This window comes from Sarcophilus harrisii, chromosome 2 (assembly GCF_902635505.1).
Source record: "Sarcophilus harrisii chromosome 2, mSarHar1.11, whole genome shotgun sequence".
In the NCBI taxonomy this organism is placed as follows: Eukaryota; Metazoa; Chordata; class Mammalia; order Dasyuromorphia; family Dasyuridae; genus Sarcophilus; species Sarcophilus harrisii.
In genome coordinates, this window is record NC_045427.1 from 265,302,176 (window position 1) to 265,322,228 (window position 20,053).

Here is a 20,053-nt window from a genome sequence, read left to right on the forward strand (position 1 = left end):
TTTCATATATGTTATGTCTTACCTTCTCAACAAGACTCTGAATTCCTTATAGGACAGGTAACTCCTTTTTTGTATCTCCCTTAAATTCTCTTCTCCCTTGTACCCAAGCATTCAACAAAATTTCTTATCAACTAGAGTTCTCTAAAAATAGAGTGAGTGATCTCATGAGCTGATTCACAAGAGGTGATTCAAGCAGAGGCTTTATGACCATCTGTCAGAATTTCTGCATTGGGTAGGAGGTTGAATTTAAATGATGTTTAATGATCCTTTTCAATTCTATCACATATTTGTTGAATAAATTTCCTGAACTGAACTATAAAAGACTAAGTACTACTCTAAAAATGGGTAGGAAAGCAGAAAAGAGGGATGCTTTCCTTCTAGGTCAGTAATAATGACAGATGCTTATACAGATTAGGACCACATAAAGGTGGTGGGTTTTGGTACCTGCTATCTTTACTACAAAATTACATATTTCAGAAACCTATGAGGAGCTTAGCAGTTTTCAGTACTCCTACTTTATTTTTTTTTTATTTCTTATTTTATTTATTTATTTATTTATTTTAAATTTAATAGCCTTTTATTTACAGGTTATATGCATGGGTAACTTTACAGCATTAACAATTGCCAAACCTCTTGTTCCAATTTTTCACCTCTTACCCCCCACCCATCCTCCCCCAGATGGCAGGATGACCAGTAGATGTTAAATATATTAAAATTATAAATTAGATACACAATAAGTATACATGACCAAACCGTTATTTTGCTGTACAAAAAGAATCAGACTCTGAAATATTGTCAGTACTCCTACTTTAGAAGGTTACAAGAATCTTGAAGAGAAACAAGAGTTAGGGCACTGAGAGAAGAAAGTCAAGGGTTAAGACAGAAAATGATTTGGCCCTGGTATCCTGTTCCAAGATTGCTGTACAGGAAAACAAAAGCATTCCATAGAATGTAATGCATATCTTTTGTTAGCATCCTGTGAGTGCCTATGAGTGGTTATCGGTATTCTACAGAGAAATCCAGCAGTTTCTGATGCTCCAATCAAATCTTGCTGTGAATGAATTGACGCATACAGATTCTGGCATATTGCAGAGGTGTCAGATTAAACCCCAAATGGCTTATCAAAATCAAAATGAGTGATCCTCCTCAGGAAACATTAAGGGAGATTAGTGGCCTGGGATAGTGGTGAGAGTGGTGTTGTTTATTTATTTGCTGTGCATTCTACTTTACATGCTCTTTACCTTATTATATTACATCACATGATTCACTGTGGCAGCAGAAATGAGGGTTTATGAGCTGTGGATTGAAATAAAAAATTTTTTTTCTTTTGAGTATTATAGAACCAGTAGTCATTAGCAGTAGATGGTCTATGGGCTACATATAGTTTTGGTATAGGACTAGTAGTTTATGAACAAGTTATGTTCATAAAATACAAATTTGGAGTGATGTCTCATATTCCTTCCCCAGTTTTCAATATTTTATAGTAATAATAAGTACATTCTCTCCAGCTAAGATCTATTCCCTTAAGGCAGTGAGGAGAGCCTTGGTAAAACGTTCCCTTTTTATAGTAGGGACAGGGATTTGAGGAAGTGGGCTTCTCTGTTCAGCAGGATAGAGAGAATATTGTAAAAAGGGAAAGGTAGGATTTAATTGGGACCATGGAACTAGGATTAGGAATACTAAGGCAGCTAACTCTAGTGGTGTCCATCTTCATTTCTTCAATTGCGTCTATGCTTTTTGGTGTCCCATTGAGACAAAGGGCAGTAGAAGGAGAACTTTCAGATAACTTTATTCAAACATCTTTTGTCTGCTACCATCTTCTTTCAAGTAATCCTTTTTCCATCTTTCTTCTGGCCTATGACATTATTGCAGCTATCAGAGGTTGTCTTTTAGTTATCTTCCAGGTTTATCAGTGCCTTAACTGTAAATGAAAAAGACTGTGAGAATGGAGTTCTCTAATGATTCTGAATATCATCAGTCCCTTGTGAGGACTGCATTTGTGGGGTTTTGATTCTCCATATTAAAGTTGCCTTTAAATTGTATGTATATGATTCCATATATTCACTTAGACTTTATGTTTGCCAACTAAAGCTAATCGTAGTTCCATCTTTTGAAATCTATCTCAAGTTAGTGTCCAGGAACTCAGGAGGTCAGTTAACCATGCTCTTCTCTCCACCAAATTATCCAAGCTCCTTAGAGCAAAATAAAAGTGCTGGAAGAATTCTGAAAGAATAGAGGCAAAATGGGGGCAGGTAGGTGGTGCAGTGGATAGAGCACCAGTCCTGAAGTCAGGAGGACCTGAGTTCAAATCAAATCAAATCTGATCTCAGACACTTAACACTTAACACTAAACAGCTGTGTGACCCTGGGTAAGTGACTTAACCCAATTGCCTTGGGGGAGGGGGGGAAATAATGGAGGCAAAATGTATGCAAAATTTTGAAGTTTTGCAGCTTCTCACTGTTGGTGTCCTTTTTTCTTACAGAGTAAGAAAAATATCCTTATGTGGCCTCTGGCTGTATGATTTGATCCTGTAGTCCCACAACTTCTCCAGGTTCTCTTGTTCTCCTTTGGGTAATATAGAAATTAAATGGCCCTGGCCCTCCTTGCATACTTTACTGCTCAGGGTGTGGTCCACATTTTCTATTATGTCCCCAAAGAGGCACTTTTCCTCTGAGGTTCTCTCCCATCCAGATTCAGCTATTATACGTTCTCATAATCTCAACTCCTCTTAATTCTTTTTCCTAATCCTGCTCTGGTCCCAACCTTGATTTTGAGATTTTTGATTGCTGGAATGGGATTTTAAAAACTGAACTGCCAGAAGAGAGCCATTTTGTAAGCTATCAAGTGAGTTCCGATAATTTCTATACTCAATCTTTCTATTGATTTCTGCGTAGCATTCAACTGCTTTGAACTTAAAAAATAATTTCAAGGGAACAGTGGTTCCTCAAACAGTGTCCTAAGCATCTCTTGTTTAGGTAATTGTTCCTGGCTCTCAGATGCATCCTACCTGCGAAATCTTGTAGCTGTTTACGTTCCTCTATGTTGTATTGAAGCTTTTCTAGCAATTCAAAATATCGAAAGAGTGAATCTCGGGGCCAAACCACCCGCTCATCCTGGTCCATTTCCATCAGCCCAGGGAGATTCTGGTGCACATGAGTCTCCCAGTCCACTAGGCCTGGGCTATCAGCGCTCACTATGGAGAAGAGTTGTTTTTGAGAAGCATGTCTGGAGTCAAGGATAGGTTAGTCTTTAAAGGGATGACTAAGAGGTGGTGGTGGAGGGAACAATGGGGGGAAATGTGAGAGGTATAACACCATAGTGTTGGAGCTCAGAAAGTGTTAGAATGTCTGAATCTGAATCTGAATTATGAAGACAATACAACTCACATAGGTTTTCTTGAGCAGATGGGGCATCTTTTGGGACAGTTGTCTTGGTTACATTTTCAGGATAAGTCATATCACTTACAGGTGGATTTGGAAACTGATGAGAGGTATTGGGTATCACATGGATAGTCCTAGGAAGAAATTTGACTTTTATTGCTTTAGCTCTATTCAGGAAGTATGACTTCTGATATATTCTTACTTTTTGTCTTGAGTCCAGCTCTAGACCTGGTAGCTTAGATTTTAGGCCATGGGTGGGGTAGGGTACGGTCCAAAATATTCACAGAATTCAGACCTGACTTAGAATTTTAGTCCATTAACAGCAGCCAATATCCCAACTTCATAATCATATCCTTTCTCCTCACCCCCAGTGTCTGCCTTTCAAATCCATATTCACCCTCATATCTTTATCAATGTACCAAAGTCCTTCTCTCCCATTTCCATAATCCTACAATTCTCTGCTCTTCCCACATACTTTTTTCTCTAAGCTCCATTTCTATTTTGCATTCCCCAATCTTGTTCCCTCTGCCCTGACACTCAGCTTTGGCTTTCTACTTCCCCATTCCTTATCGGCTCTTTTATCTGTGCCCTACTGATTAATACACACTCCTTACCCAGAACCTTTGGACCCCGCTTTTCCATCTCTCTGGTGATGTCTCCTACTGATCAGAGAACAGAAAGTAAAGGGAATTATACTGAACTCTGTTAGAAAATCAACACAGCAGAAAGGAAAAGGAGAGGAATAAAGGATGGAATTAAGTGAGAAAGTGAGAAAGGAGGAAGATAGTGGATAAAGATGGTAGGAAAGGAACAGAATAAGATTAAAATGAAGAGCCGGGAAAGAGTCTATGCCAAGGTTATTGGAAAATCTGGGGATTGAGGGTTGGGCAGGAGACAGGAGGTCAGAAGGAGAAGAAAACATCACTTAAAGTTGGGAGAAGGAGGTAGATCAAGGGATCCTTGAGAAGCCAAAGTTGGCCTTGAGAATGAGAAGGCAGGATGGTGAACCTTTTGATGATCTGGCGTTTGAATATGTCGGCTTTGTGCTGCACTGCCAAATGTGTTGCCTCCTCCCATAGTTCACTCCTAATTGCCTGGAAATTAGTAACTGCCACAAAGAGTCATGAAAGAATTGGGTCAGATGAAAGCTGAAACAGACTAAGCTGGGGGATGCTGGGGGACCAGAGGAAACATACCTCCCAGGCCCAACTCTGACTTTCCACATGTAGTTCACTTTTACACTCAGTCATATAACACTAATCCTTTCCCTCCCTCTCTTCCAAGTCACCCCTTTTCCCAAGCTTCTGACCTCATTGGACCCACCCCATCCCACCTAGCCCCTGCTCACCCATCATAGCTACTATGATGTTGCGGAAGATGATGGAGCCAAGCAACAGCCAGAGGATAACATATATACTACTGAATGTTTTACTTAGTCCAGGAACTCTCCAGGCATCCTGAAGCAGTGCATACCAGTGATCCAGGGTGAAGAGGATGAACACTGTCACCAGGGAGTTGGGCATATCACTACAGAAAAGAAATGGAAAGCAGAATAGAATGAGGAATGGAGAGAGGAAGTTAGACTTCTCAAGAAAAAAAGGTGCCCAGAATCATGCTTATTTTTGAAAATTTCTGACTCTAACTTGTGGTTCATTATGATCAGGTTTTTTTTTTTTTTTTTTTTTTTTGCCATAGTTTACTTATTTTTCATTTTCTATTTGTGTAATTACAATTTCTTCTCTAAGTGAATAATCCAGCTCTCATCCTATTTAACTTCATTTTATTTCTCTTACTTGACAAATTGGCTTTTAATTATAGTTTTATTCTCCACTCATGGTAACTGTTTTTTGGCCATTTCAATTGTGTCTGACTCTTTGTCACCCCACTTGGGAGGGGTGGTTCTTAGCAAAGATGCTGTAGTGTTTTGCCTTTTCCTTCTTCAGCTCAGTGACTCACTCAGAGACTATGTAACGTCTAAGGACAGATTTGAACTCAGGAAGATGAGTCTTTTTGATTCCAAGCCCAGTGCTCTATCTATCTTGCTGCCCATTTGCCTCTGAGGATCCTTACAAATTTTAAAAACCTGCTCTTTGACTTCTAGTGTGTAAGAAGACATGTGATTGATATATCTATGAGAAATGTGTATATCATGTTTGCAAACAACATTACTAAGAAGTTGCAAAAAGTCTCACAAAGATGACTCTTCCCCACTTTGTTTCTCTTTTGGTTCCTTTCAACTTCCTGAAAATACTAAAGCTGAATAAAATAAAACTTTGAATCTTAATGATCAATAGTAACTAAGACCAATATATTGCTTTTAAAGGTTGCATTTTGCTTTACTTGCACTATTTCAATTAAATACTTATTAGATATTAAGTATGCATCTGGTAATGCCGTGAATAGGACATCCTGCTTGGAATTAGCAAGATTCATCTTCCTAAATTCAAATTTGGCTTCAGACACTTACTTAACCATGTTTGCTTCAGTTTTTTCATCTGTAAAATGAACTGGAACAGCTGTAAAATGGCACACCACTCCAGTATCGTTGCTAAGAAATCCCCAATGGGATCATAAAGAATCCATCATGATTAAAAAAACAACTTAAAAATATTCATTAGGGACATTAAAAAGAACTCTACTATGAGCCTATTGAGCCAACTATGACTACTTTTTGGTAAATCTAATGACCTGAACATGACATTGTAAATAATTAACATCAAGATAACTTTCCTTGGATTTTAATATGAACCATCTATTGACAACCAGAGAACATTCAAGCACCTTCAGAAGGGATAATTGAATCTTCTGAAGAGGTTAATATGAATTCAGAAAAATAAGTTATCATATGTGATCAAAAGGTTTATAGGTTGAAATTGAAGATTTGTTTTTTGTATGTGTCTGCATTCATTATGAGAGAAACAGAATAATTGGATATTTGAATTACAAGTATCATTTATTCAACCACCCAATTCTTGCTTAAAATTTAACCCCTTTAATGTAACTTTGTAAATGTTTTCTAAACATTTTTAACATTGTGTAAATTTATATTCAACATCTTTTTGCAAATAAATTGCACCTAGCTTTCATCTTTATAACAATGGGTGTGAAATTTATGGGCCATAATTCTCATACTGTGTATCTTTTCCTAAGTAATGCTAGCCAATCTGATTACAGATTTTTGAACAATCACTTAACAGTGAAAGACATCTGACACAGTCTTTGTTACTTTGTTACTTAGTTATGTATGGAATGTTTGGTGTTGGCAGACCATGGTGTTTTGATTTTAATAAACTTGAATTAAAAAAAAAAAGAATATAACTGAAGAGGTCAAGAAGTTTGCTTGATGAGTTCTATATGATATGTAATCCCTCTACCTACAGAGTGACAATGATAAGAATTGTTTTTCTCCAAAAATCTATAAGTGGACCTTGTAATAATGTTTGATTGCTAAGGATATCTAGGGAATGTATATATGTATGCAACTTAGCATTTTAAAGCATATCTGGAGTGAATATTGTTCCCTACCTCTATGGGGAGGTCTGTTTGTTCTCAAGATCACAGTCAATACCATTTGCTATATTCTCCAGTCCTCCCCCTACCCACCTTATGTTTTGTTTTTACGACTGTGAATCCAAACTTCACCTCAATTTTTATCCTACTTTTGCTCCCTTGTCCCATCCCAAGTTCCCTTGACCTCCCCCAGGTTTGCCCAGGTCCTGCCTACACGAAGTATGTCTGGTATTCCAAGTCCTGGATGTCTGATCGGGTATAATTTTCAAAGAAGTAGATACCAGTCAGAGCAAAAATGTAGAAGAAAATGAGCAACAGCACCAGGAGGAAGGTCATAGTCTGGAGGCCACAAATCAAAGGATAATTGAATTAGGCCAGACTGCTCTCTTCCAACAACCCAATCCAGTCTAGCCCAGAACATTACAATCCTCACTCCCAGTTGTGGACCCATTCACCCCAAACTACTACAATCCAGTCACCAATCCGTTCTCTTCAATAAGCTATTGACCATTTGGCCCATTCATTTCCTACAATTTCTTCTAGTTCATATTTGGCCCCAGCTTCCCCCCTTCCCCCTTCCTTGGTTTCTGCAGTCACCTTAAGAGCCCGGACGAGAGCTAGGATGATGACTCGAATTTGACCGAACCGTGTAAAGAGTTTGAGTGACCTCAGCACCCGGCAGATACGTAACAACTGCAGCCACAATGCTTCAGTTGAGACCCCTGAGAGTACCACCACCTCAGGAAGCACTGACTGTGAACACCACACAAATTGATGTTATTTTTCCCTAAATATTATCTTTCAATCTTTGTTCCCTCATCTTCATCCTACCCACCCTCCCATCCCCAACCATTGAGCACCATTTCTTGGGCATGGCCTGCCCACCTCTTAAGTTTTCAGAGAAGTAGGAAAATTGAAATAGCAAAGCTTCCAAGTTTCTTTTCTTTGTATGACCTAAATGTAAACTCATATAATCTGCCCCAATTCATCTCCCACTCTAGAGTTTTATAGGTTGCTTCTTACATTCCTAAACTCACCTTTAAATCTCCCCTTTTAATCTTACCAATATGGTGACAAACAAGTCAAAGATATTCCAGGCACTTTTCCAAAAGAGGAAGAAATTGTACAGCCACATGAGAAGGATCTCCAGGATGAAGATAAGCAACATGAACCAAGATGCCACCTCCAGAGCCAGCATTACTGGCAACATTTTGACATCTTTAGTATTCACTAACTCTATATGAGGGAGGCAAGAAGTAAGGGTCAAGAGGAAGGATGTAAAAAGGGTTTGCCAAATGACTTAAATGTATAAATGTCAACATAAACCCAACTTCTTGTCAACACTGTCCCACTTTACTTAAGCAGCTAGGTGGCACTGTGGATATGGTAGAACTTGGTGTATATAATATAGAGAATATCATATAGTTGAGTTTGGTATTCTGACTTGCTCAGACACTAGCTATGACCTTAGGAAATCACTTAAAACTCAGTTTCAGGTTCCACATCTGCAAAATGGGGATAATAATAGTACCTATCCCACAGGGTTATTGTGAGGATCAAATGAGATAATTGCAAAACACTTAGTACTACTGTCTCTGGCACATCATAAGTATTATATAAATGTTAGCTATTATTACCTGCACTCTTCCAATTTGCAATACTGCTACTGATACATTGAGAGGGGAAGACATAGATCACTGCTATTAGTAGCTGCCTGTTATTTGATAAAAGGTTTTTAAAGATAAAAGGGAACTGAAGTCATCTAGTTCTTGCCCAAGATTACATAAGAAAAGTAGTGTGGTGCAGGGGAAAAAAAAAAAAAGCAAAACACAAGATTTGGAGTCAGAAGATGTGGGTTCAAGCCTCTCTGCTATTGACTGGGATTTGGTAAGTCACGTTCTATTTCTGGGTCTGTTTCCTAATTCTTAAACTGAGGGGCTTTGAAGGTTAGATATCTTCAAATCCATTCAACCACTTCATCTTATAAACTGAGACTTAGAAAATCTTCAATCTTGTTATCTGCAAAATGATACTTGTATTAATGGGCTTGTTATGAGGAATATGCTTTGAAAACTTTAAGATCTCATCAAAATGTAACCATCATTCAGATATTTCAACATCAAATCTTGGTCCAAAATCTCGGGAATTCTTTAGCTTAATTTGGCACTACGATAAGTAGAACTAAGAAAGTTAGAAAAATCCATACTAGACTATAGATAAAATCAGTGAAGTTTTAAAGTTTGTGTTTGAAAGTTGTGCTTATGTTTGAAAATTGAACTTTAATTTTATTTTGAGGAGTTAAGGCTATTTCCTTCTACTAAACAGGCCAGACAATTCATATGCTGCTAGATCATTAGTGTTTTCAAGGACAGAGGACTATCCTTTCTTACTCCTCAATACTAGAAAGTATAAATTATTAAATTATACCATAAGCAAATTAGAAGAGCAAGGGAAAATTTATCTATCAGATCTTTGGAGAAGGGAGGAATTTATGACCAAAGAACAACTAGAAAACATAAAATGCAAAATGGGACAACTGTGATTACATTAAATTAAAAAAGTCTGCAACAAACAGAATAGGTAAGTACAAAATTGGGAAAAAAATTTTGCAGCCAATGTTTCTGATAATGGCCTCATTTCTAAAATAATACAAGTTATTCTCCAATTGATAAATGGTCAAAGGATATGAATAGACAATTATCAGATGATGAAATTAAAGTTATCTATGGTCATGAAAAAATACTCTAGATCACTATTAGAGAAATGCAAATTAAAACAACCACCTCACACTTCTCAGATTGGCTAAGATGACAGGAAAAGATAAATGTTCTAGGGGATGTGGAAAAACTGGGACACTAATGTATTGTTGGTGTGAAATGATCCAACCATTCTGGAGAACAATTTGGAACTATGCCCAAAATGATATCAAACTTTGCATTCCCTTTGATCCAACAGTGTCACTATTAGGTCAACATGCCAAGAAATCATAAAAAGGAGGGAAAAGGACCCACATGTGCAAAAATATTTATAGCAGGTTTTTTTTTTTTGGTTTTTTTTTTTTGTGGTGGCAAAGAATTGGAAATTAGGAGGTGCTATCAATTGGGGAATGGGTGAATAAGTTATGCTATATGAAATAATTGAATATTATTCTATAAAAAATTAAAAACACAATACAGTGTACACAGTAACAGCAAGAATGAATTATGATCAACTCTGAAAAACTTGGTTCTTCTCAGCAGTTCGATGCTCTAAGGCAATCCAAATAAACTTTGGGTAAAAAAACACCATCTGCATCCAGAGAGAAAACTATGGATAATGAATGTAAATCAACATAAGCCATGTTCATTTTTTTCTTTTTCTGTTTTTCTCTTGTGATTTTCCCCTTTTATTCTGATTTTTCTCTCCCAGCAAGATTCATAAATGTGCATTTAAAAAATATACATGTATAATCAGAAAAAGGAAACAAAAAAAGTAAAAAAAAAAAATTCAAATTATCTCAGGGAACACTAGACAAATAGATTTCTGAGATTATCAGCTACTCAGTTAATAAGCATTTATGAAGTACCTTCTATGTGTCAGGTACTTTAAGTTCTAGGAATGCAAATAAAGGTAAATGACAGTGCCTACCCTCAAGGAACTCAGAATCCAATGGAGATGACATATAAACTAAGAACAAACATGCTATGTACAGGATAAATAGGAAATAATCAACTGAAGGCACTGAAATTGAGAGGGATTAGGAAAGGTTTCCTGTGGGTATTGAGATTTTAATTGGGACTTGAAAGAAACCAGGTAAATCAGGAAGCTGAGATATGGAAGGATTTAATTCCAGACATGTGAAATAGCCAGTGAAATTAGAGTTTGAGTAGCTGGCTTGTTTGAGGAATAGCAAGGTAGCCAGTGTTACTAGATTGAAGAGCATGAGTTTCTGTATAAAGTGTGAGAAAAGTGAAAGGCAATGGTGGTGATCCTAGATTATGAAGAGCTTTGAAAGCTCTTAAGACATCAGAGGATTTTATATCTGATCTTAAAGGTGACAGGGAGCCCAACAATGATGCGAAGAGATCATAACACATTATAGCGTTTCTAATAACTCACAGTAATATTCTTTGCATTTTTATGTTTTAAGGTTTATAAAGTTATTGAAGGATTTTTTTCATTTTTTTTTTTTTTTTATCACAGTAGCTTTGGGAAGGTAAATATCATCTGTATTTTACAGATGAGGAAATATACTTTTGGAGATGACATTTAAATTCAGGTCTTTGGACTCCAAAAATCAGTCTTTCCCCTCTGAGGGGAACAATTTTCAAATTAAATTATTAAAATGTTGCATTTACTTTACATTTTGATGGATTGTTATTGGCTTAAATAAGACTAGGTGTAAAAATATTGCTTTTGCAAAAAATTTTTAAAAGCATAAGGAATTCAATCATTAATCAGATCAACAATATAATCCACTCAGAATTTAGTTTCTTATGGTGACCCCAAAAGAAAAATTCTTGTGAAGAATCTTTTCCCCTCCAAATCATGGTAATTTTCAATTTTTGTGTTTTTTTTTCTCTTTTTTCAAACTGATTTGATAAGTTTTTTGTTATGCATTTATATTCTTTTTATTTTAAACATTTTTCCTAATCATGTTGGGAGAAGAAAAATCAGAACAAAAAACCCACAAAAAAACAAAACAAAACAGAAAAAAAAAAGTGAACATAACGTGCTAATTTACATTCTGTTTCCATGGTTCTCTCTCTGGATGCAGATAGTATTTTTCATTCCAAATTTATTGGGATTACCTTAGATCATTGTTCTGAAAAATAGTCTGTTATAGTTGATCATCACACAATCTTGCTGTTACTATATTTACTTTATTCTGGTTCTGCTTGTTTTGTTCAACAATAATTCATGTAAATCTTCTGTAGGGTATTCTTTACGATGTCACATATGATATATTTGAGATGTATATAAAATGTCTTTAGTTTTCGTTTATAATCATACATGGGTTTATCTAAACTCATCTTGAGGTTCCATCTGCATTAATCTTATTAAAAGAGCTACTTAAGTTTACTACTTCATATGGTAAGTTGTTCCCTTTGTAAAGGGATGACCCTTCTTTCTGAATTCAGTGACTATATCTTTGTTCATCCTCTTTATCTCCTTTATGATTTTAAAACTATTCTAAGACCTTGTTGTGGCTGGAGATCATCTTGGGTCCTCAAAGGCTATGCCAGTAGCCACACATGTATCATGTACATGCTGTTTCCCTATACTATTCAGCCTTTTGAAGGTAAGGGTGTTTTCTTTTTGTTTCTCTTGAGTGCTAATGTTTGTTGAATAAGTGAATGCTGGGAAGGCAAATATGGTGTAAGCAACTAACTATATCTGCTTTAAAAGTCTAGGTAAGTGGGGCAACTAGGTGGCGCAGTTGATAGAACATCAGTCTTGAAGTTAGGAGGACCTGAGTTCAAATCTAGTCTCAGACATTTAACACTTCCTGGTTGCTGGCTGTGTGACCCTGGGCAAGTCACTTAACCCCAATTGCCTAAAAAAAAAAATCTAGGTAAGTGCAGATACATTCAGTACTTGCTGATGAATCATTTCACTAGTCAATAAACATCTACTATGTTCTAGGCACTGTGCTACATGCTGGGTACTCAAATCAAGTGGTATCATAAAGGAGAATATAAAATGTCCCTCAGGTTTGCTCCTGCAGTGGCAAAAAGGAGAAAAAAAGAGAAGTTTTTTGACTGTAAACATTAATAAAACTTGTAATTTACATGTTGAATTCTTGTCCAGTGACCCCTAAATAAGCAGACCTATATTACTGTAAGAACAGTTCATCTTGGCATTCTTATTACAAATGAAAGAAAACTGAAATTAAATGGAAGGTTTGCCCATATCTCCTGCCTAGAGTCAAATAAAGGATTTTATTGTATATCCAAAGACAACAAGAACATTTCATGGGACATTTGGTCTTCTCATAATAAATATCACTCATACCGTGATAAGTATTTGCAAAAAGATTACCAAAAATAACTATAGCTTATGAGTCAATTTCTATTACAGAGAATGTCAAGAAATTCTACGAGGAACTTGATAAGACTTTAAATTCAACATATACTCTTAATTCTTGTTAACGTCTATTCAAAAGTAAACCCAGGAGAGGATAATAAAAAAATATGGAAACATGGTTCAGGAGCAAGAGAGAAGTCATGACATATATATCCCATAGAAATATTTTATCTGCATATTGTTTTTAAAAACATCTTTCTTTGAGAAGAGAATCAGAAAGTGCTAGAGTTACTTGGTAAGTACCAAATAACATCTTAAGTAATGAACCAGATTATGTTTTAACTGAAAGTAAAAAACTAGTTGTGGAAATTAGTTCTGAATTACCAGTCTAAGTAGTCAGACCAATGATGTGTTAATAGCAAAGATCAAAACTAGGTGAATAAAAATGAGAGGATAACAATACCTTCAATTGAGCCAATTGCAACCTGACCTATTTAAGCAAACTGTTGATGCTGAAAAACAAAATGGATAGAAAAAAGACACTGATACAGACTCCTATCATTGACTAAGGAAGTTTAATTGATATAATCACCATAATGAAACCAAAAGAATTTAGAAACCCCATTAGCCTGCAAACATTTGAATTCCTTGCCAAGCAGAGATTTGTTAGCCAAGAACAATGCCAATTTAGAATACAAACTTGCTTACAAATTCTAAGAAAAAGAAAGTGAATATTATAAGCTATATTGCCCTGCAAAAAAAAAAAAAAAAAAAAAAAAAAAAAAGCAGGTGGGAAAACAAGTTTTGCAGAAACTTTGGTGAGAGATTCAAGTAATTAAAATTATTTTAATGATAATGAAACTTTAGGAAGGAAAACAGACAAAAACTGAAGTTACATAAGCAAGGGTGAGCTAGAGCTAACTTTTATTCAGAATTGATTAAAAATTTTTTAATGTGAGTATTTATGCCTCAAAAATCAACCAATGCTACAAACTAGAACTTAATTTATTGGTTTGTGATTTTCTTGACTTAAGAAAATATAATGAAGATTAAGTTTGAATGTGTACATGTTTCTCCCCCCACCCCCCACCCCCAGCCAAGAAAATGGGTTAAGCATTTACCAATACCACACATACTTTGCACTATGAATGATGGTAGAGCTACTATTTTTGGACTCAACATCACAGTCTCAAATGTGTATATAGAGAATATAGAAATTGCACAGAAGGAAACAAATATGATAAGACTAGATTATCCTGAGTATACATATACCAGGGTAATCAATGCTGAAGGCAACATCACTCAACTAAAACTATACTTTCCACTATCCTGAATGATCTACTTTTTTCAGTCTATTTTTACTTGACCTCTTTATAGCTTCATTCAACTATCAACCACTTCTTCTTGGGATACATTTCTCCTCCCTTGTCTTCCATGAAATAGTCTCCTCCGCTGATTCTCTTTTTACCTGCCTGATCTTCTGAGTCATATTCATCTCTCAATCAATAAGCATGTGTCCTCCAGGACCTTTTTCTTTTCTCTATAATCTACTCTAGCTCCCAAGGTTCAAAAGTCATCTGTTCAGATGATTATCAAATATATATCTAGTCCTAATCTCTTCCCTGAACCATAATTCTACATCCTGGATGTCTCATCTCAAATTTTATGTGTTCAAAAGAGTTTACCTCAATAAACTCACTTCTAAACTTCCCTATTTCTGTTGAGGGCAATGCCATCTTTCTAGATATTAAGGATCACAACTTGCCAACTGTGACTCTTCTTTTGCCCATTACTCCTCAAAACCAATCAGTTGCCTATTTTTACTGATTCTACCACTACATTATCTCTTGTATTTTGCTCCTTTTGTGGTCATTACCTCTTAATCTCCTTGCCTCAAGTCTCTCCTCCTCCCTCTAAACTATCCAATGTATAGCAGCCCAAGTCTGACAACAATCTGACTCTCTAATAAGACTTCAATGACTTCCTATTGCTTCTATAATAAATGATAAATTCCAAAGTGTGGCATTCAAACTTTTCACAGTTTGACTCCCAATCACAATCTAGCTAACTTCCTAAGCTTATTTTCCCCTTTTACATACTCTATTAATCTTCAAATTGATGTCTAAATTGTCTCCTGTGCTTGAAATGCATGTCCTTCTCATCTCTGCCTCTTATCTCTAGGCTTTTTTTTAGGGTCAGTTGAAATAGCATCTCCAGCAGGAAGTCTTTCAGGAACTCTGATGTGCCTCTTCCCTCTTAATCCTTCACTTCCCACCCTCACAACTGTTAGTTCTTTCTTCTTCAAATTATATGCACTTATCTTCTGAGAAAATGTTAGTTCCTTGAGAACAGGAAATGATTCAGATTTGTCTTTGTTTTCTCAGCACTTTATACAAAGCCCTGCACATAAGTTTAATAAGTATTGGTGAAATTGAAGATAAATGAGGTGATAGAGTACTTAAACTACCCTGGATGGGATCAAGTCATCAGGCCAGGATAAATTACATTCCAGAGTGTGAAAGAACTGGCAGATGTGATTACTATAAAGAATGATTTCTGAATTATGTATGAGAGTGATCCCCCCAAAAAATGAAGTATTAAAAATAAGCAAATGTCCTGATTTTCAAATAAGTCAAGTGGGTAGAGTCTATAAGCTTCAGATTGGAGGAGCATGATTTTATTCTTAGCAAAATTCTAGGACTATTAAAGAATTAGTTTGTGAGTATTCAGAAAGGAAATAGAAAACTCATCTTGATATTTTATCAAGAGCTCATGCCAGACTAGTTCCATTTGTAATTTAAGGAGAGAAGATTGGGGACCAAGATGGACTGAGATATCGAGGAAATTTAGTAGACATAATATTGCTAGATTTCAGCAACTCATCATCTTTTTTGGACTAGATGGAGAACTCTGGTTTAGATAAAAGTAAAGTTAGGTGGAATCAGCATTTACTGAATGTAGAGTGATTTATCTTTGGTCCTTGTAACAGAACAATTTGCTATTTTTTTCCAGATTTTTGATGAAAGAAGAGTAGATGACATTTATCAGATTTACAAGTGATATGAAGCTGAGGAGGATAACTAATATGGTGGATGAATCAGGATCAAATTCAGTAGACCGAATCTAATGGTATAAAATTCAACAAGGATCAATATAGTCACATAAGAGTTATAATAAAGAACTATACACATATAGGATAAGTGTATGCATGTAACTAAACAAAGATCATCTGATAAAGATCTAGAGCTAAGCAAATTACAAGCTTATTATGAGTAAACAATGTGACATGACTGCAAAAAACAAAGAAGTGAATAGAACACAGAACATCCAGAACAAAGGAGGTGACTGTCCCATTGCATTCAGCTTTGATCATATCATATCTGGCAATATTAAGTTGCAAGAACCATATTTCAGTCTGAAAATTGACAAAGTTGGGTGTAGCTAGATGGTACAGTGGAATACTGGCTCTGAAGTCAGGAAGACTCACCTTCCTGAGTTCAAATCTAAGCTTTAGACACTTATTAAATTGTGTGACCCTGGGCAAGTCACTGTTTGCCTCAGTATTCTCATCAGTCAAATGAGCTGGAGAAGGAAACAAACTACTTCACTATAATTGCCAAGAAAACTCCAAATAGAGTCACAAAGAGTTGAACATGACTGAAATTGGCAAAATGGATCACATCTGGAGGGGAATAACTTGGATGGATTGCCTCTCATTCTAAAAATGAGAAACTAAGGCCTAAGAAGGTTTACGTGACTTGTCCAAATGACTCCCATTTTGCTGTGGCCATGAAGAAATGGCTGAATGTTCCAGAGATGTTTATTTTGGAGAAAACTTAATAGGGACATGATATCTGACTCCAAAAATCTGAAAAGCTGTCAAGTGGGATAAATGTTAGATTTTTTCATGTTCCCAAAGAGCAGAGGTAGGATTAATAAGGAAATATTTAGAAGAGCAGATTTTGGTTCAGTGTAAGATAGAACTTCTTATTAGAGTTATCCCAAAGAATGGGTGCCTTGAGAGATCTATAGATTTTGATGTTCCTTGATCTTAGAATTTTTTATTCTTTTGTTATTGTTCAATTTTGTCTGATTGTTTTTCTGATTCTTTGTGACCCCTTTTGGGGCTTTCTTAGCAAACAGGACTGATTTGACACTTCCTTCCATTTCTCTTCCTGACTTATTAATTCTAAATTACCCTGGATTTTTCATTTAGGTAATCTGAAAAGTATTATATCATTCACCGACAGGGATTCATAGCTTATAAAAATGTGAAAAAATTCTAACAAATGATTATATTGATTGCAGCAGTATAGCTATTAATTTGGCAAACTGGTATTCCTTTCTTCAGTTCCCAATAGGCTACTTATGCTTAAGAAATACTGTCCATTTTACTTTCCTAAATTTCTCTGCTCTTTTCTCAAGGTCTCCATGGTTTTACTATTCTTTTTCTGTTTCAGTAGATATCTGACCTACTCTAATACCAACTTATTTTAGGAAATCCTAAACAAATTTAAGGGGAATCATCTCCCAAGCCCTCCTCTCCTCCAACCATTCCAGGGTCTCACCTATTTCAATCATGAGTAAAATAGTATTCAAAAAGATGAGGAAGATGATGAGGTTTGTAAAGAAAGGTCCTGTTTACCATTGAGGAAAAAAAATGTCCCAAGTAGAGTTGGGATATTGAGGTTCAGGGCAGGAAAAAGGAGAACTGGAATCAGGCAAATTTGGGGGCTATTGGGAAAACAAGTCCATCCTATGTGTATAATGGAGGAATCTAAGGGATACATAAAAGAGTAAAGGCTGGGCCAGGGAATATGTTGGGTGGTCTCATAGCCAGGGAAAGGGAATAAAGATACCTTATAGTAGCCAAAAGGATACTTTCAAGGACCCAGCCAGCCCAGAGAGAAATGGGGGCCCACCGATTGTAGCGCACTCTGAGTCGACACTGTTGCCTCTGGCCATAAAGGATTCGGTCATGAGTAGGCCTGACACTGAAGCGAACCAGCTGATGGTGATCTCCTTGCATCAGTTTTCTTTGTCGGGAAGGATCTGTTGTATTTTCAGGGGAAAGTGGGTAAAATGGCTATGTAGAATTGCATTCAGGATAGGACAAATCACTCTTTAGACAGATTTAGGTCGTTGAACTGAGGCAGCAAGCTCATCATTTGTTACTCTTTATGGCAACTGGCTACTATTAAACTATTTGGACCAATAATATTGGGCTTGCTTTTTCTTACTAGTTTATTCATGAGTAGCAGTGCTCATTCTCTGATAAACATATACAGCAGGTTCATATTTCCAAAACCTTTAGTGTTAAGTGTCTATACTTAGGTAACATGGAATTTCTGCTTAAAGAGGCTTCATGAACCTCAAGTCTGCCCACAGGAATTTAATAATCCAGTTATTTACCAAAATTGGGAGGAGTCCTGCCAAATACCCTGCTTGATTTCTAAGGTTCCCCCACTTAAGACTCCCTTTCTGTCCTCTTCTAAGTTGTAGGCTGTTTGGATAGACTGTCAGGGGCTTCAGTGGAGATAAAGGCTGCTGACCAAGGAATTCTCGAAGATTATGCCTCGGAACAGCTTGGCTCAAGCCTCGCAAATGATCGATGAGAGAAAAGGTGTCAATGAGTTTGGAACGCACAGCTTCAGCTCTGCTCACCACAGTTATCTGAGGGAGCTCTTCAGTATCAGAACGTGACTATGAGGAAAAAGAGGCATTAGGCAAGGACAATGACCCTGTTTAAAAACCATAATGAATAGGGAAATGGGAAAATTTTTACCCTCATTCCCAATCACCTTGAGCTCCATCTTTCAAATACTGCAGGACCTCTCCTACCTAGTGAACTGCCAAGCAGTTGCAGCTAAGGCTGCAAGTACTGGAGGCACCCAGTTTCACAGCAATGGAGTTCTAAAACAAAAGACCAAAGATATAAGGAGATCGTCTCATGGCAATCGCTCAAGTAGGATTGAGGAATCACTTATATGATGACAATTCCAACCCAGAGCTCTGGGACTGGTGCCAGGCAAGTAGACAGAGGACAGAGAAACTGAGGAATGATAAATGAAAGTAAAAAATGGAGAGGCTGAGAGATGGAAAGGATGTGAAGACAGAGAAAAGTGAACACGAGAAAAACAGAATATCGGAGGCAGAGATACACAGAAAGATAGCTGATTGTAGAGAAAGACAGCAGATTGTAGAGACAAATCATAAAACAGAAGGGGAGATCTAGACAAAGGGAGAGTAGTAGAAGGAAAAAGGATTAAAAAAGGAACAGAGAAGGAGAGGTGCAACAGGTGAGGGCGGGGTAAGAAACGAGAAAAGCAGACAGGAGGTGAGAGAAAGAAAAGTGAAAATAGAAGGGAAGAGGCAGCGAGTAAAAGAGATAAGAGGTCTGAGAGCCCTTAAGAATAGTTTGGTTTTGCCTTTCTTTGAATCCCAAGCGCTTATCAAAGTGCCTACTCACACAGTAAGTCCCTAAATGCTAGTTGGCCCAAATTGAGGGGTGGTAGAGGTGAAAGAGAAAAGGCAGAGATGGGGAGGAAAGAGAGGGAGAAGGAAGCAATGAGAAAGACAGAAAAGAGGAGGTCGAATAAGGTAAGGGGGAGAAACAGACAAGTTAGGAAAAGTGGAAGGGATGGGAGAAAGAGGGGAAAGAAAAGGTGGGGGTATGAGAAGAAACACCATAGGGGAGGAGGCGGAAAGGGGAAAACACAAGCGTTCCTGAGAACTGAGGAAGCTCTTATGCTGCTAAGACTTATAAACTGCAGGAATCCCGCGCCTACATCACTTCCTGATACTGAACTTTTCAATGCTCAAGCTCTCCTCCCTCAGTCCCCCTTCCTGCTCCGACTCGGCGTCCGGCTCTCTCCAGACCACAATTCTCCGATTTCATTCAGAGGAGTTTCCCCCACCTCGGAACCTTCACTTTCCTAAGTCTCCCTGCCCCCCAACTAGATTTGTCTGACGCCCGCCCAGCTCCCGAACCCGGACCAGCTCAGCCCCGTTCCCATCCTCCCCCAAAGCTCCGCGCAGCCGTAAACCCGCCTCCGCTCCGTCCCGCCCCGCCCCCTCTCTCCTTGTCCCCTCCTTTCCGCCCCGCCCCCTCCCTTCCAGCCATTCGGCGGTTACCAGGTTGCCCCAGCCTGCTCCA

The 20,053-nt window shown here is 37.3% G+C and overlaps 1 protein-coding gene across 3 annotated transcripts; it reads right to left on the minus strand.

The window, feature by feature from the left end:
• Nucleotides 1-1,772: 1,772 nt before the first annotated feature.
• Nucleotides 1,773-19,943, minus strand: CATSPER2 (cation channel sperm associated 2). 3 transcript variants are annotated; one of them, XM_031952206.1, is made up of 14 exons: nt 19,706-19,943; nt 18,699-18,810; nt 18,450-18,600; nt 17,779-17,949; nt 17,466-17,534; nt 7,955-8,127; nt 7,489-7,644; nt 7,106-7,230; nt 4,730-4,908; nt 4,390-4,489; nt 3,996-4,043; nt 3,388-3,515; nt 3,009-3,194; nt 1,773-1,921 (listed from the first exon to the last, which is right to left on the minus strand). In XM_031952206.1, exons 2-14 carry the CDS (start codon nt 18,708-18,710, stop codon nt 1,890-1,892), a joined length of 1,530 nt encoding a protein of 509 aa, XP_031808066.1. In that variant the 5' UTR covers nt 18,711-18,810; nt 19,706-19,943; the 3' UTR covers nt 1,773-1,889. The 3 variants fall into 3 exon arrangements, with proteins under 3 accessions (XP_031808066.1, XP_003756106.1, XP_031808067.1); XM_003756058.3 differs by having other exon boundaries at nt 3,996-4,040; nt 19,706-19,942; XM_031952207.1 differs by lacking the exon at nt 3,009-3,194.
• Between the last annotated feature and the right edge of the window lie 110 nt (nt 19,944-20,053).

Bases quoted from the DNA above. Each gene is read 5' to 3' on its own strand.
- CATSPER2 (XM_031952206.1), bottom strand. The intron at 17,950-18,449 runs GTCAGCAGCCTT...AAAATACAACAG, and splicing joins TAATCTTCGAGAATTCCTTG to ATCCTTCCCGACAAAGAAAA. The intron at 4,909-7,105 runs GTAGGCAGGACC...TCTTTTCTGTAG, and splicing joins GAATACCAGACATACTTCGT to TGATATGCCCAACTCCCTGG.